Consider the following 13,680-nt stretch of genomic DNA (forward strand, 5'->3'; position numbering starts at 1 on the left):
AAGACGCGGGAAGCAGCAAAAGCAGCCCCGATTTTGAAAGGTGGTGCGTGGACGCAGTCTTCACCCGCGCCCAGACTCTATTACGAGCCGAAGGAGCCTTGCACCCTCATGGCAAACCCAGCCCGGTGAGACGAGGGCCCGGGGCGTGGGAGGAGCCACGGCGGGCGGGCTCTGCAGCCCCGCGCTTCCTTCTGAGCCCCCGATGCCCCTTGGGGGGAGGACTGTGGCCTGCCTAAGCTTTTACTCAGCTGAAGGCACGATGCCAAGGCTCTTTCGAAATGCCTCATCTGTGATCGCAAAGCTGAGAGGAGCTCTGTCAGGGGAGAGAGAAGCGGGAGGGAGCGGCTGGGGGCCTTGCGGCCCGGGGGGCAGTGCCGGGGAGGGAGCCCGGGCTTACGGCGGCTGCTGCCAACGGGCCACTCCGTGTTCCAGCCCGCGCCTGCCTGGCCCGGGAGTCAGGGCCCCCCGTCACCAGAGGCGGCAAAGGACCTGCATGGGGGAAAAGCTGCCTCGGCACCCGCGGAGCCGTGTGCGTCCCTCGGCGACGGGACCACTGCCCGGGCCGGGAGGAACCCCGCACGAGGGCAGGGGTGGCTTCCTGGTGGCCCTGCACAGGGTCGGGTCTGACCAAAGGCCATCTGACGACACGTCCGTAACCGCGCAGCAGCACACTTAGTTCGATTTAAAGACGCATCCTATAATCTGTCCACACCCACAAAACGTAAACACACGTTAAACAGGTCTGTATAATTCTTTACAAACACGGTCTTTTTCAAATCACTAAGTTACTACCACGGCCGGCAACACAAACGTCAGTCACCTGGCAGCCGGCCGGTCCGAGCAGTGACTCGCCCGGGAGCTGGGCCGCTCGAGCTCGGGGTAGCGGTAGCTCTCTGCGGAGGCGGCGGCTGCACCGTCGTAGGGCCTGTATCTGGGCTCATAGAGGCCGTAGACGTCCTGTTGAAAGAAGGACACCTCCATCAGATGCCAAGAGCCAACTCATCAAGCAACCGGCACAAGTTCTCGCGGTACAGACGCTGCTCTCCAAATGAGCCCCAGACGCGGGGCTTCCTTCATGCGAAACAATAAAAAACAAATGAAATCCACGGCCATGTCCCTAAGACAGACTGCCCTGGCCCGGCTCAGGAGATGGCCCGCCATCCGCGGGCCACGCCCGGGTCCTGCGGTGACCCGTGAGGACTCCTGTTACCTGCTCCCCGAGGTCTCACTTGCGCAGGTGCCACGACCCCACAAGCTCGGGTCCCGTTTCAGACACCATCTCAGGGAAGCAAAGGAACGAGGGTCCACTGGAACGGGTCCTGAAGCTACAGGCAGCCTCAAAAGGAGTATCATATTCTATTCTTATGAGGCTTTCAGCCCCATTACAGACCGATAAACCCCCATGGCTCTAAGGCCACATCGGGACTTGAAGTAGAGACGAGGTGACCCAGGCACGAGCCAGAATCAGTCCTTCCTGACTCGGCCTGACGCTCCACCATCACCCAGCAGAGGACGAGAAATCACGTAAAATGGACTTGTTCTTAACCACTACTGGAATCCGCAGCGACACAGAGACAAGGCAGAAGGAAGTGGGCTCCCACAGAAGTGATGCTGGGTGCCGGCTGGGACTCCGGGATGCAGACGCAGCTGCTGGACAAGGGCCCAGAGCAGGTACGCGGCCCCCTCCATGCACTGCCGGGCCTTCCTGGGCTCTGGGCACCGTGTAATTTCCTTCTATGGGGTTCCTTCTGGATCTAGGAGTCCCAGACCTCAGGGGTTAGGTGTGTACCTGTTCCCACATGTGCAAAGATGCCCAAAGCCCACGAGGCAGCCCCATCACCGGGGCAGCCCCGCTCCCTCAGCCTCTTCTGACTGCAGGGCCTCCAGCACGGCGCCTGCCCCCATGTCAGACAGTGGACTTCAAACTTCTGGTCCACAGTCCTTCTGCCTCCGCTGCCCGTGGGTGATGCTGGCCAGCACGAGAGATGGTGAGAAGCAGACAGTAATCAAACGTGTGTCCACCTGGATCACTTTTTCACACTAAGGCAGGATTAAACAGAACTTAAACGACATTCGTGGGCCTGCATCAGTGTGAAAAGAGGCAAGAATCTTCTGGGTAGCACAGTGGGGTCCCTTGCTCTGCTGCTGCTATCACAACGTACCTGAAAGAAGCTTATGGAATTACACCACTCTTAGCTGTTTCATTTGGATTACATTCCAAACCTAACTTTTTTCCCTAAATAATTTCATTCTGAAGGAGGCATTTGAAAGACTAGAGTTTTCCTGTTGCTTCTTAGGTAGGTTTTGAGGTCAAAACCACAAAGAAGCTTCAAGAAGCTATTCCAGTTTCCCAAACCGTGCAACCAAGAACCCTGGGTCTGCGGAAAGCCAATAGGCAGGACAGGAAACAAAGGTCCTTTCTGTCACGTAAGCTGGGATATGCTGTGTTAAACAAAAATTAGGCAGGTATTCTACCCAACTCAATGTGCTAGTGCACGGTGTGGACGTCCAAGAGAAAGGCCGTGCTCAGCAGAACAAGCTGTGAGCAGGCAGCACTCCTCCCATGAAGCAGCGCGTGACAGCTGACCACGGGTCACCTCGGAACTGACCAACAGAACCCCGCCAAGGCGCACGGCGTGAGGAAGAAACCACTGATCAGGGGCTCAACAGTCCACAAGCTCGACCCTACCTGGTAATAGTGGGGGGCGGTGCCAGGATCCAGCGGGAACGGTGAGGGGTACGGGGGCTGGTGGCCATCGTACAGGGACCTGTAATAGTAGTAGGACGCCAAGTCTGGAGGCGGCGGCTGCTGCAGCCACTGCTGGTCAGACCGCGCGGCCGCCTGGCTTGAGCTGGTAGACGCGACGGACATGCTGGAGGACCGAGGTGGTCGAGGCGGCAGCTGCTGGCCCACGTCAGCTGGAGCCGGACTTGCAGACGGCTGGGTTGGGTTTGGGGGCTGTCCTTGCGCTGGTGGACCTGCTGGGTTTGAAGGCTCTGGAAGGGCTGCTCTGGGCCCCTGGGGAGGGGGATGGGGAGGGGGAGGCGCCGGCTCCTGCTGGGCTCTCTCTGGGCCGTGCTGGTCCTGAGCATCTGTCGTCACCTGTTGGTAGAAACGGTCTGGGCTATGCGCCCCAGGCCCACGCGGTCTGTGACTGGAGACGGCTTGCTGACAAGAAGCTAGGCTCTCAGCCTGGGCCGGGCTATACACCCCTACAGGATTTTCCAGACCCCGACTGCATGTAAAGCCGAGGGCTCCCAAAGCTTCACCCCGACTGCTGGAGTGACTTGCCGTATTACTATCAGGTACTGACGTACTGTTCACAGGTGGCACTAACATCACGCCTGTGCTTCCACCAGGGCTGGTAACTAGCTCGGGAAGAATGCTCTCTGCGTTATGACTCTTTTGACTTTCCGGAAGTAAGTTCTTCGGAACTGGATGAGACGGTGGTTGAACCAGCAAATTAGCAGGTTGACTAGAAACCATTTCAGAGGCACCACAAACTTGTGGGAAATTACTCTGGGCAAGACGGTTAGGCAGAGGCGAGCAGATGAGAGCGGCAGCTGGAGTCCCAGACAAAGGAGCGTTTTCTCCAGAATCACCCCCAGCAGCCTGGCTGCTTACTGTGGGCTTATCTCCCACCAAAGAATCTCTCCAGGACTGATTCTTCTCATTAGGATTCAACGAGGACACAGAAAAATTAACCGGCTGAACCAAATTATAGCTTTGATCAGGCTGGGCGACCAAGACCGGCTGATTCTGCAAAGACTCGGTGGGTGGGGAGGACAGCAGAGTGGCATAACCGGGACCCGCCTGGGACGGGAGGGCCTCCTCTTCGCCCATTTGGGGAGGATTCTCGAGATTCTCGGAAGCACCAATGCCGTCCCCGCTCTGCACGGCGGGGCCGGGGCCCGGCTGCCGGGACTGCTGGCCACACACCCCCTCATCCGGAGGCTGGATCACTTCAGATGGCTGAGGTTTCGCGGGCACGTGAAGTGCGGGAGCAGCTGGGGCTAGGAGGACATTGCCTCCAAAATCTGGCAGCTCGTTCTGCGCCCACAAAGTCGTGGCTGGGCTCTCACACTTCACAGCCCCCTGCGCCCTGGTCAAGGGCCTCTTCTCAGGCGCGGGGAGCACAGCTTCCAAGGGCGGCCCCGTGGCGTGCAGAAGCCCGGAACTGGCCTCTGTGGGTGTGGTGAGAGGTGGAACACAGACCCGGGGCAGGAAGAGGGTCTCCATGTTGTCGGGGGGCTGCTCCAGGTTGCCAGGGGAGGCGTCGGGCGCAGCAGCGGCTGCTCTGCGCTGCTTCTGGTGGGCGCTGGGCCCCCTCACCTCGCCCACCACGTTGGCACGGTCTGCCTCGACTGGCTTTACTCCAGTGAAGTGCGATTTCACTGGTTCAAAAGAACTATTTGCACTCGTCTGAAATATTCCCGTAGGTTTTGGGGGGCTCGGGGCCAAGGGCTGGGGCAGGCTGCCACGGTAGTTCTGGCTCACGGTGCTCTCGTCTGTCTCGCCTCCCACAGGAGAGGAATCGACCTGCTTAAAAAACCTCCCCGGAGCCTCATCTTCAGGTTTTCCAACTTCCTGCTGAATGAACGTGCCCCCCGAGTCGTGGGGCCTGGCTGCACTGGGAAGACCCCGCTGGCTCTGGCTGCTGTAACTGGAAGACACGCTCTCGGACCGCGCAGGGTGCGCCGTCGCATCTGGGGCCTCGAGATTAGGGCCCCCGCCTCCAGCGTGGCCCACGGCACTGAGCCTGGGGACAGCCGGCCCGGGAAGGGGCCCGTATCTGAGCTGAGCACTTGGGGAGGAAGGGTCTGCGCTTAGGGGCTCACTTGGCAGAACTTCCTGGTTCTGAATGAACTCTAAGTTCTCGACGTTCTCGTACTGCGGGCCCCCAGCACCGTGAGTCCCCGCACGTGCCGTGTCACCCCACATGTCAACAGCGGCAGCGTTAGTGGTTGCTTTGTCGTGTCGGATGCCTGCAGACTGAGAAAAATAAGGCTGTGGGTCTCCTCCCTGCTGCATGGGCTCACTGCTGGAACCTTTGAGAAAGGCCTGATAAACGCCTCCTGCCCCCATGTGTGCGGGAGGCTGGCCGAGGCCCGGGCCGGGGGAGAAACCATCAAAGTCAGACTGACCGGCAGAGACCGCTTTTTCCGATGTGAGGTTCTCTTCGTTCTCTGTCTCTCCTCCTTTGAAAAACATGGAGAGCGCTCCCGAGCCCGCTTCCGGCAGGGTCCAGCTGCTCCCGGCACCCAGGGAGTTGTGCGAGTGGCTTTCTGGGCTGTTTCCCTGAGCGAAGGGGTTAATGAGAGCCAGGTCTGACAACTGCTCTCTATTCACTCCTGGACTCAACCTGAACTCCTGGCCCGCCCGAGCGTTCCCAACTCTGGAATTCTGCCTGAATGCATTTTCTGGATCAAAGCTATTTGCTGAGTGGTTTCCACTTTGCAGGTAGACTGCCTCATTTCTCGCGTCACTGGCCGAGGGTCCCGGTAAAGACACCAGGGGGCCGTGTTGCTCGTGGCCAGGACCCTGACGCGGGTTGGACGGAGCGGGAAAGTGGGCAGCGCTGGAGGCGTGGCACACCGTGTTCTGCACAGGTCCCTCTGGGCAGGGCCGGTAATGCTGCCCCGAGGGCTGCGGGCCTCCCTGCACCGGCCCCCACTGCCCGGGCGTTTGCTGACGAGGCTGAGGAAGGAAAGGGGGCGCCGCTGGTGCCGCGGTGCCGTCGTGCGGGCTCGGCCGGCTCAGGGGTCTGTCGGGCCGTGGCGTGTTCGCCTGTGGATGGCCGACACGACAGCTGTCAGGACCCACTCCTGGAATGTACTGAGGAGGATACGGCGGCGTCTGAACTTCAGGCTCCGGGCCGGGAGCGACCTCGACTCTCCTGCTCACCTCGGGCCCAGGTGGTGCCGAGGGGCTCAGCACGCCGGGAAACGGGCTGGCATCTGACCTGGGCTGCAACGGAGGGCCCGGCAGAGGCTCGCAGGGTCCTTGGGAGCTATCCCCGGCATTTGTGTGTGGCCCAGGCAGACCAGCACGCTGAAGAGACAACGGTGGGGCTGGGCCTTGCACAACGGGTGGGCTGCTTTTAGACGCACTGCCCAGTGATGTATTTTGGAGCGCCTGTCTACTAAAAGCAAACGGGTCCGTCACCGGCTGCAGTGGGCAGGCGATCGGGGCCACCGGTGCATTACTGTTGGCCTGTCTTCTGTACGGGCTGTTGGACCAGAACGTGCTCTGAGGACTCCCGGACGGGGGCGGCCGTACCACGCCCGACGGGACAGCCTGGGGTGGAGGCTGCATGATCGAGCTCCTGCACAACGAGGTGCTGCGCACAGAAGAAGCAGGACAGAGGTGCTCCTTACTCTGAACTGAAAAAGAAAAAGAAAAAGAATCAATACATAAAATCCATGTATTCAAAGTCCTGGCTGCAATCAGGAAAACTAAGAAAGAAGAAAAAGGCTGAAAACGATTTTGCATCATGCAGTCCTGAGGGATACACCTCTCCAGCCTCCACTCCCGTGAGGACCGCTGTCCCGGGCAGCTCGGGAGGGAGGACCCGGGGTGACAGCACGGGCCGGGACGCAGAAGTTGGCTGTGCCTGGGCCAGCCGAGTGCCTTGAGATGACTCGCTGCCCTTCGCTGAGATTCAGTTACGTACCCAGGGGCGACGCCCACCGCCCCCACGATGCCCTCAGCAAGCTGGCAGGGACCAAGCAGAAGCTAACGTCAGTCACCAGGTACGCAGTCCCTCCACATTTTCCTGTAAACTATCGCAGACTGAGAAAAAGCCAACTCCTCTATTAAGACTGCATATCATACTTTTCATACAGGTTAATTCTAAATCTTGAAAGGAAAACAAAAGTTAAAAATTTGCTCCTCTGTTTTCTTTAATTAAAGAGCCTTACAGAGTAGTATAAGCTGCAAAATGTATTCACCTAAAACGCCTTTTATCCCACCCTGTAAAATGTCCATTTTCTGCACCATGACTGGTTGCACACCACTAGCAAAACAAGCTGCCTCTGATAACCGGAGTTGTAACAACTATACCTGGAATGAAAACCCCAAGTAATCTTAAAGCTGCTTTAAAACTGACTAACTGACTTATTCAAAACTTGTCAATAATAGGCAGAGGGCCCATAAACCCTTTATAGAAAACAAGGGGGCAGAAATCCTCTTTACAGCGTTTTTTGTTGTTGTTTGTTTTTTACTAAAACACACTAAGTATATTCTTGAATAGTTAACCTGCACTTTTGAGACAAAAATCCAAGCATGGTCTCTTTACAAAGTCCTCCTCTGTATGTCAGTCCTTCTCCCCAGAACAACCTTCACAGATTAAGTGGAGCCCATCACAGAAAAATGTCAACAACAAAGGAAGAAATGATAGAAGGACTCCTGAGTTTAACCCACACATTTCTGCAGGTATACAATGTCTCTGTCCTTGGGAATCTTTCTGATACTCAGACAAAAGAAAAAGTGCATAAACGTATACTGAGTAAAGTTATTTACAAAGGAAAGTTCCTATTTCCATCTGAAAACGAGTCCTATGAATCTATGAATCCGTTACTATTACTGCCCACACGCACTCTTGTCCCAGGCCAGCAGGGAACCCTTTCTGACAGACAAGCACTTTGAAACCCACTCAAATGTAATGGAGTTAAATATATGAAGAACAGCATCAGAGACTTCATTCGGTTCTAAGCTGTCATTTTAAAACACAGGACGTTTACAGCTGAGCTTTACATGGAGCAAGGGGAGGAGAGGCAGAGCCTCGTCCTCTTCTCTGCGAAATCAGAGGCATCTTACAGGACATGACGTCCTCCTTGTAAGGCTTCAACAGGAGACCCGCAACCACACTAACCAGCATACATTAAAAAAAATAAAATAGACACACACACACACAGAGACACACACACACACAGAGACACACACACACACACAGAGACACACACACACACAGAGACACACACACACACACAGAGACACACACACACACAGAGAACAGGTCCAGAGGATTTATTCCCCAGGTGTCACTGTGAGAGCCAGACTGGGCGCCAGCTGAGTGGCTCAGCCACAACCACTGCTCCTTCTGTGACCCAATTTCTTCACCTATAAAGTGAGAACTGAAATGATGGTTTCAAAGTCCCTTCTGGGTTTAATCTTATGAAATTCTATTCACAGTGGATTCTGGGAGGCCCAAATCCCTATGACTGTTTAATAGGGAAATCTTATCAGAATCTAAATTTCACACAACATTTATACTTAAGATGTTTTCCTTGCAGAAACTTCCTTAAAATTATTTTCTCAACTACTGGACTAAGAACCGTTTTATAAGCAAACACTATCACTTCCCTACAAAGTAGCTTCCCCTTCTCTCCCTGACACCTGAGAGCTTTTTAGCAATATACCAATTTCATTTGGAACCATCTTCTGACTTGAACATTATTCTTTTGATCTTTTTTTATATTCACCAGCAAAAAACAATGCAAGGGCATATCATTTATCTTTTGACTACAGAGAATTTTATTCTGTCTAGTAAGTCATTCTGTAGCCTCAAGTCACCTAACTTTAAAAAAGGCAGACTGCTTCAAAGAAACCAGCTGATCTTCCTAAAGATGCATTATTCATGACCCCAGCTCTTCAACTAAGCTGCCTTGGATGTATGTGAAATAAACACAACCTGTTTCAAAATAAATTCCTGGCTACTGAACTGAGATACTGAAAGCACACCCCTCTCCTGCCAGGGCCGTCGCCTCAAGCGTAAGTGTGTAAACCAACCGGAGTGTCAGGAAGCACCTGGGAGTCTATGCTCTGCCCACAGTCTCCCTCACGGCAACTGCTAAGCGACGTACCTATCAGACTAGGGGACACCGGACACAAAGACAGCACAGACTCCAACTTTTCTAAGTACAGAATCATACACATTTAGATGTTAAAGAAGGGAGTGTCTAAACACTGCGAAAAATGACAAAGAGCAAAAAGGACACTCGGAAAAGATGTTTACAGAAGCAAGAGGGAACCACATTAAAATCTGCACACCTACCCCGGAGAAAACTTTCCATACAACTTTGAGACTTACTGCAGTAAATGCTATTAAGGGTGTATGAGTCACAAAGAACAAGAAAGAATTGATTTTTTTTGGCTCTTGCTGTATCTTTCTAAGATAACAGCACCTGGAACCCTAAGAAAGGGCACAGGGGAAAAAAACTGCAGGGAGGCAGGCTGTGCTGAAACTTGCAAAAGTATCAACCTAGGAACAATCGTCTGTGACTCAGTTTGCTTCCTGCCATATCCGGGGATGGGAAATACCTCTCTGGTTAACATCTGCATCATATGTATTTAAAACAAAATCTTAATAAGCAACTCACTATCTCCAAACCATTTAAAACTTTTCAGGTAAAGCAGCAACAACTGATTTTAAATGGCTGTGTCATGTCCAGACGCTCTACTGTAACACTTTCTTCACAAAAAGGGCAGGCTGGTTTACACATCCCTCTGCCCCTTGACATAAGACACAGCGCTCGACCTCGGTTGCAACATCTTGGTCACCTCGCCCCATTACCAATAGACGCAACAAGGCTGTTCCTTGGTTCAAATGTCAATCTACCTCATCGCCCGCACGGCTCAGTAGAAACCTTTCAACCAATGAACACAAAACTTCAGAACCTTCGAAGCAAAGGGCAAGCTAAACTGTTAAAAAAATTTCCTAAATGCTTCTACTCCTTAAAAAGTTGCAGGTCTGGCTTTTCTTCCAGCCTTTCCAACACAACCCCACACTGAAGCCACCAGGGCTAGGGGCCACTCAGCTGACCCGACAGCCCGTGCAGGTGGAGGCCACGTCGGCCTGAGCGGGCAGGTAACCAAGGGGTCTGCCCAACCCTCCCAGCCCGCAGGCCCCCGCCCGATCCCCTGGCGGCTCCCAGGAGACGCGCCGTCCGTTCGGGGCAGGGCCCGGCCCGGCCGCCTCCCTCCGCCCAGACCCCGGCCCTCACCGGCGCGCCGCAGGGCGGCCCAGGCCCACTCCGGCTACCGCCCGGCCCCTCCGCGACCCCCGGCTCCCGCCCCTCAGGAGCCGCGAGCGGAGCACGGCACGGCGGTCGCGACAAGCGCAGACACGGCAGCCGCAGCAGCCATCTTGGCACATCCGGCTCCGGTCCCCACGGCCACCGCGCCGCCGACGTGTCCGGGAGCGACGTCAGCGCGCGCCACGCCCCTCGCCGGGGCCCTCGTGACACTCCGCCCCGCCCCTGGACCCGCCCCTGGACCCGCCCCCGCCCGCATCCCGTCTTTCACCGCCCATCCATGGGCCCCGCCCCTCGCCCACCTGCCCGCCCACCTGCCCGGTCGGGCGCGCAAGGACCGCCCTGGGACGTCGTCCGGGTTATGCCGGCTCTTTCTCCCCGTCTCTTCTGGCTTAGGATGTGAGAAGAGTCGGGATTCTTCAAGAAAACCCAAGGGAAGAATCAGTCTTGAACGACTGATGCCAGCAGGTGCACCGACCGAGAACGGCTACCCGGCTGAGCCGAGAACCCGAGCAGCACCCTGGCGCAGGCGCGTTCCTCCCATTCTGCCGTTGGACTCTCGAAGCCTGGGAAACGGGCGGAAGACGACCGCGCATGCGCCGGTCGCCCCTGCGGACTGCGCGTGCGCGCCTCGCGGTGGCCCGCGAGTTACCTAGTTACGGCCGCTCACGGCTCCGGGTTCCAGGTCTGCCCGGGAAGTTCGTCTCCCTCCACGTCTAGCTCTCGGAAAGCAGTGCCCGTGTGCTCCGCACAGAACCCTGGAAGGAACAGACGCCGCCGGCCCCCAGTCCACAGGCCCCCGTCGAAGCCCCATTTGCCGCCCAGGCTCCCGCTTCGGGGGTCGTCCTGTCCGCCTGCAGCGCCCAGCCGCACCGTCCCGCCTCGCATCGCCCAGGCCCGGCCTCCTCCCCGGCTCGGCCGTCGCCTTCCCCGGGCATACACTTCGTCCGGTCCTTTCCCTCCCCCCCCCCACCCCGCCCCGCTTCGCCACCGGCGCTGGCCGCGCAGTCCCCGGCCCCGCAGCCTCCGGCCCCTCTTTTGTCTGCCCTAAGCCCACTCGAGGCCCCTGACTCTTCTTCCAGTGAGCAGCGGTTCCCTCTGTGCCCAGTGATGCCCCGTGGACGGAAGCCGGTATCTCTATGTGGTTTTCCCTAACCGTTGTTGAGTGGATATTTGTGTTGAATGAGGGCGACCCCCGAGGTACCGAGTGACAGTCTAGGCTGCTGGGCCTCAGCTTCCTGTTCCTCCCTGAGGTTGCTCCCCCGTCCTGGCGCCCACCGGGAGGCAACATCTGAGCCCACCACCCATAGAGGATCTTAGGGAAGAGGGGTGCTGCCCTTTGTACCCTCATTCTCCCAATGAGAAAAGGCAGGTGAAAAAGCAGCCAGCCTGGCCCGGCCCACTCACCTGCCACCTGCCTGGCAAGGATAGGGAAGAGCAGCAGCCTGCCCCGCTTGCCCCAGCGCCTTCCGGAGGGCGGGAAGGGTGGCGAGTGTGCCTGCGCAATTACACATTGCCCAGCCGCTGAGCTCCTAGCAGCGGCTGCTGCTATGCTTTGGCCTGGCGGGGGTAGGAGGGCGGTCACTGATGGGACCCAGGAGCTTGGGAAGAAGGAAGGAGTGTGGTTCTTCTGTTGTTTGCCGTGATGCTGGCAAGGGAGCAGCCACGCTGTCAGAGCCCCGGGCGGGTGCAGGGAGAGTTTCAGCCCATCTGACGTGGCCACTCTGCTAAGCTAACATTTGCCTTGCAGAAATCAAGTTCCCAGCCTGTGTCAACACAGAGTTAGGGAACATGCAGTAGAACGCACCCTGGGCCCCACCACTCGGTCCCCTTCTTCCTGGCGGTCACTGTGTTCTGCAGTCACTTTGTCCCAACAAATCATCCTGCAGAGAGATGTGTCGCTCGTACCCACCCCCACCCCCCAGCCCGGGAGGGAAAGCACTGACACTCCCAGGCTCAGGGCTGTCAAGTTAGCTTCAAAGAGCCCAAGAGCTCGAGCCCAGACTTTCCTCTCTGGTGACCTGAGAGGAGCCCTGTGGTCAGCCCCAGTGGGCTCTAACCTGAAGACACCAGAAGCAGCAGAAAGCAACCTGCCCGGGGCAAACTGGAGACCTCCGGGCCCTGGGTTGGATGTTAAAGAGGCAGCACAGTGTTGAGTCCTACAGGGTGACTTTAAGGAAAGCCGTGATTAGCAAAGGTGACCTGCAAGGGCCTTGGGGCTTTTTTTCCCCTGCCCTCCTCCCTCCCGCTAAGCTGTGTGTGGAGACCCTCTCAGGTTCTGTCTGTAGGCTGGTGTGCAGGAGAGGGTTCCTGGGCCCACAGCTGAACCATCAAGCCTCTGGGCCACGGAGACAGGGCTCTGAGTCAAAGGCCATCTGCTGTAAGACCCAGCCTGCTACCTAGGTGCTGTGTGCCCTTTGTCACCTTCCTTAACCTCGTCAACCTGGGGTTTAAGCAGGGTGAGCACCTGGACAGTTTGGGGACTGAAGGAGGGCGCTGTTGACATACGTGCCGGATCAACAGGTGTGAACTGGGGCTGTCAGGGCAAACTGGGACGCGGGGGCTGTGCTGAGGAGGTGCACCGCCACGACAGCCATCGCTGGTCTTGATTAGGCGCCCTTCCTTTTGCCTGCAATGTCCACTCCTCTCTCCTTTCTCCCAGCCTCTCCCCTGGCTCATACTTGGAGGCTGGATACAAATGTCACCACCTCCCTGAAGCCCCCACTGGGTGGGCTAGAATCGGTCGCTCTTTCCTGGGGGAAATGTTGTAGCTCCTCATGCCAAGCTCCGTAGTCACATGAGCTGCAGTCACGTTACCCAGAACACACGGGACACAGAACGGCTGTGGGCAGAGGGACAATGGGCAGAGGCGGTGCCAGAGAACCGGGCTGTCCCGTCATCATTACGGCACTTTGTCGCATTGTGTTCAGTATTGTGACAGTCGGCCTCTCCCACTAGCCTGTACCTTCCAGGGTGCTGGTCCAAAGCAAGATGCGCGCTGAGTGCAGAGTCCACGCCACAGTGCCGAGGCTGTGAAGTAGCTCAGTGAGGGCCTTACCTGTTGAAATGGTATTTTGGATCTATTGGGTTAAATAAAATATACTATAAAAATTTATTTCATCTGTTTCCTTTTTTTAACGTAGCTGCCAGGAAGTGTAAAATTCCGTACGTGGCTGGCATTACGTTCCCATTGGACGACGCTGGTCTGATGTGAGCGCCTTGCTGGGGAGAGGTCGGGCGTCCCCACTCAGCATCCCTATGACCGACCTGCCAGGCAGTCCTCCCAGGGGCCCTTGGGGCGGGCAGCAGTCTCAGTGTAGGCGAAGGCCCGGTGGCCCGTGGCCGTGAGCCTGTGCCCCTCACCCCCCCGCAGGGCATGAAGTGTGCTCTGTGGGGGTTTGTAGGGCAGGCCTGTTCCAGGCCATGTGCTCTGCTCAGCCCCTGACGCACACCCTCAGTCCTGGGTGCTGAGGCTGGGGGCGTGGGGATGGGCCCGCCCAGCTCGTCCTGGAGAGAAGGGGCAGCCTCCGTGAGACGGGGCTGGCTGAGTGGTCCAGGCAAAAAGCATGACAGGGCCTCAGAGGTGGGAAGAGCCGGCAGGGAGGGCTTCCGGAGGATGGAATGGCTGGAGAGGAAGGAGTGGGG

The 13,680-nt window shown here is 57.0% G+C and overlaps 1 protein-coding gene across 5 annotated transcripts in view; it reads right to left on the minus strand.

Moving 5' to 3' along the window:
* Window positions 1–10,859, minus strand: part of SEC16A (SEC16 homolog A, endoplasmic reticulum export factor) — a 33,298-nt gene extending 22,439 nt beyond the window's left edge. For 3 of the 5 annotated variants that reach the window (XM_036854626.1, XM_036854627.1, XM_036854624.1), the window contains exons 1-3: window positions 10,006–10,194; window positions 2,690–6,384; window positions 821–957 (exon numbers count right to left, since the gene is read on the minus strand). In XM_036854626.1, the coding sequence (XP_036710521.1) occupies window positions 821–957; window positions 2,690–6,316 (3,764 nt within the window). In that variant the 5' untranslated portion in view covers window positions 6,317–6,384; window positions 10,006–10,194. Of the gene's footprint in view, window positions 1–820; window positions 958–2,689; window positions 6,385–10,005; window positions 10,195–10,349 lie in introns of those variants that run through there. The other 2 variants (XM_036854625.1, XM_036854628.1) reach the window with 2 other exon arrangements.
* Between the last annotated feature and the right edge of the window lie 2,821 nt (window positions 10,860–13,680).

Source organism: Balaenoptera musculus, chromosome 6, assembly GCF_009873245.2.
Source record: "Balaenoptera musculus isolate JJ_BM4_2016_0621 chromosome 6, mBalMus1.pri.v3, whole genome shotgun sequence".
NCBI classification, from domain to species: Eukaryota; Metazoa; Chordata; class Mammalia; order Artiodactyla; family Balaenopteridae; genus Balaenoptera; species Balaenoptera musculus.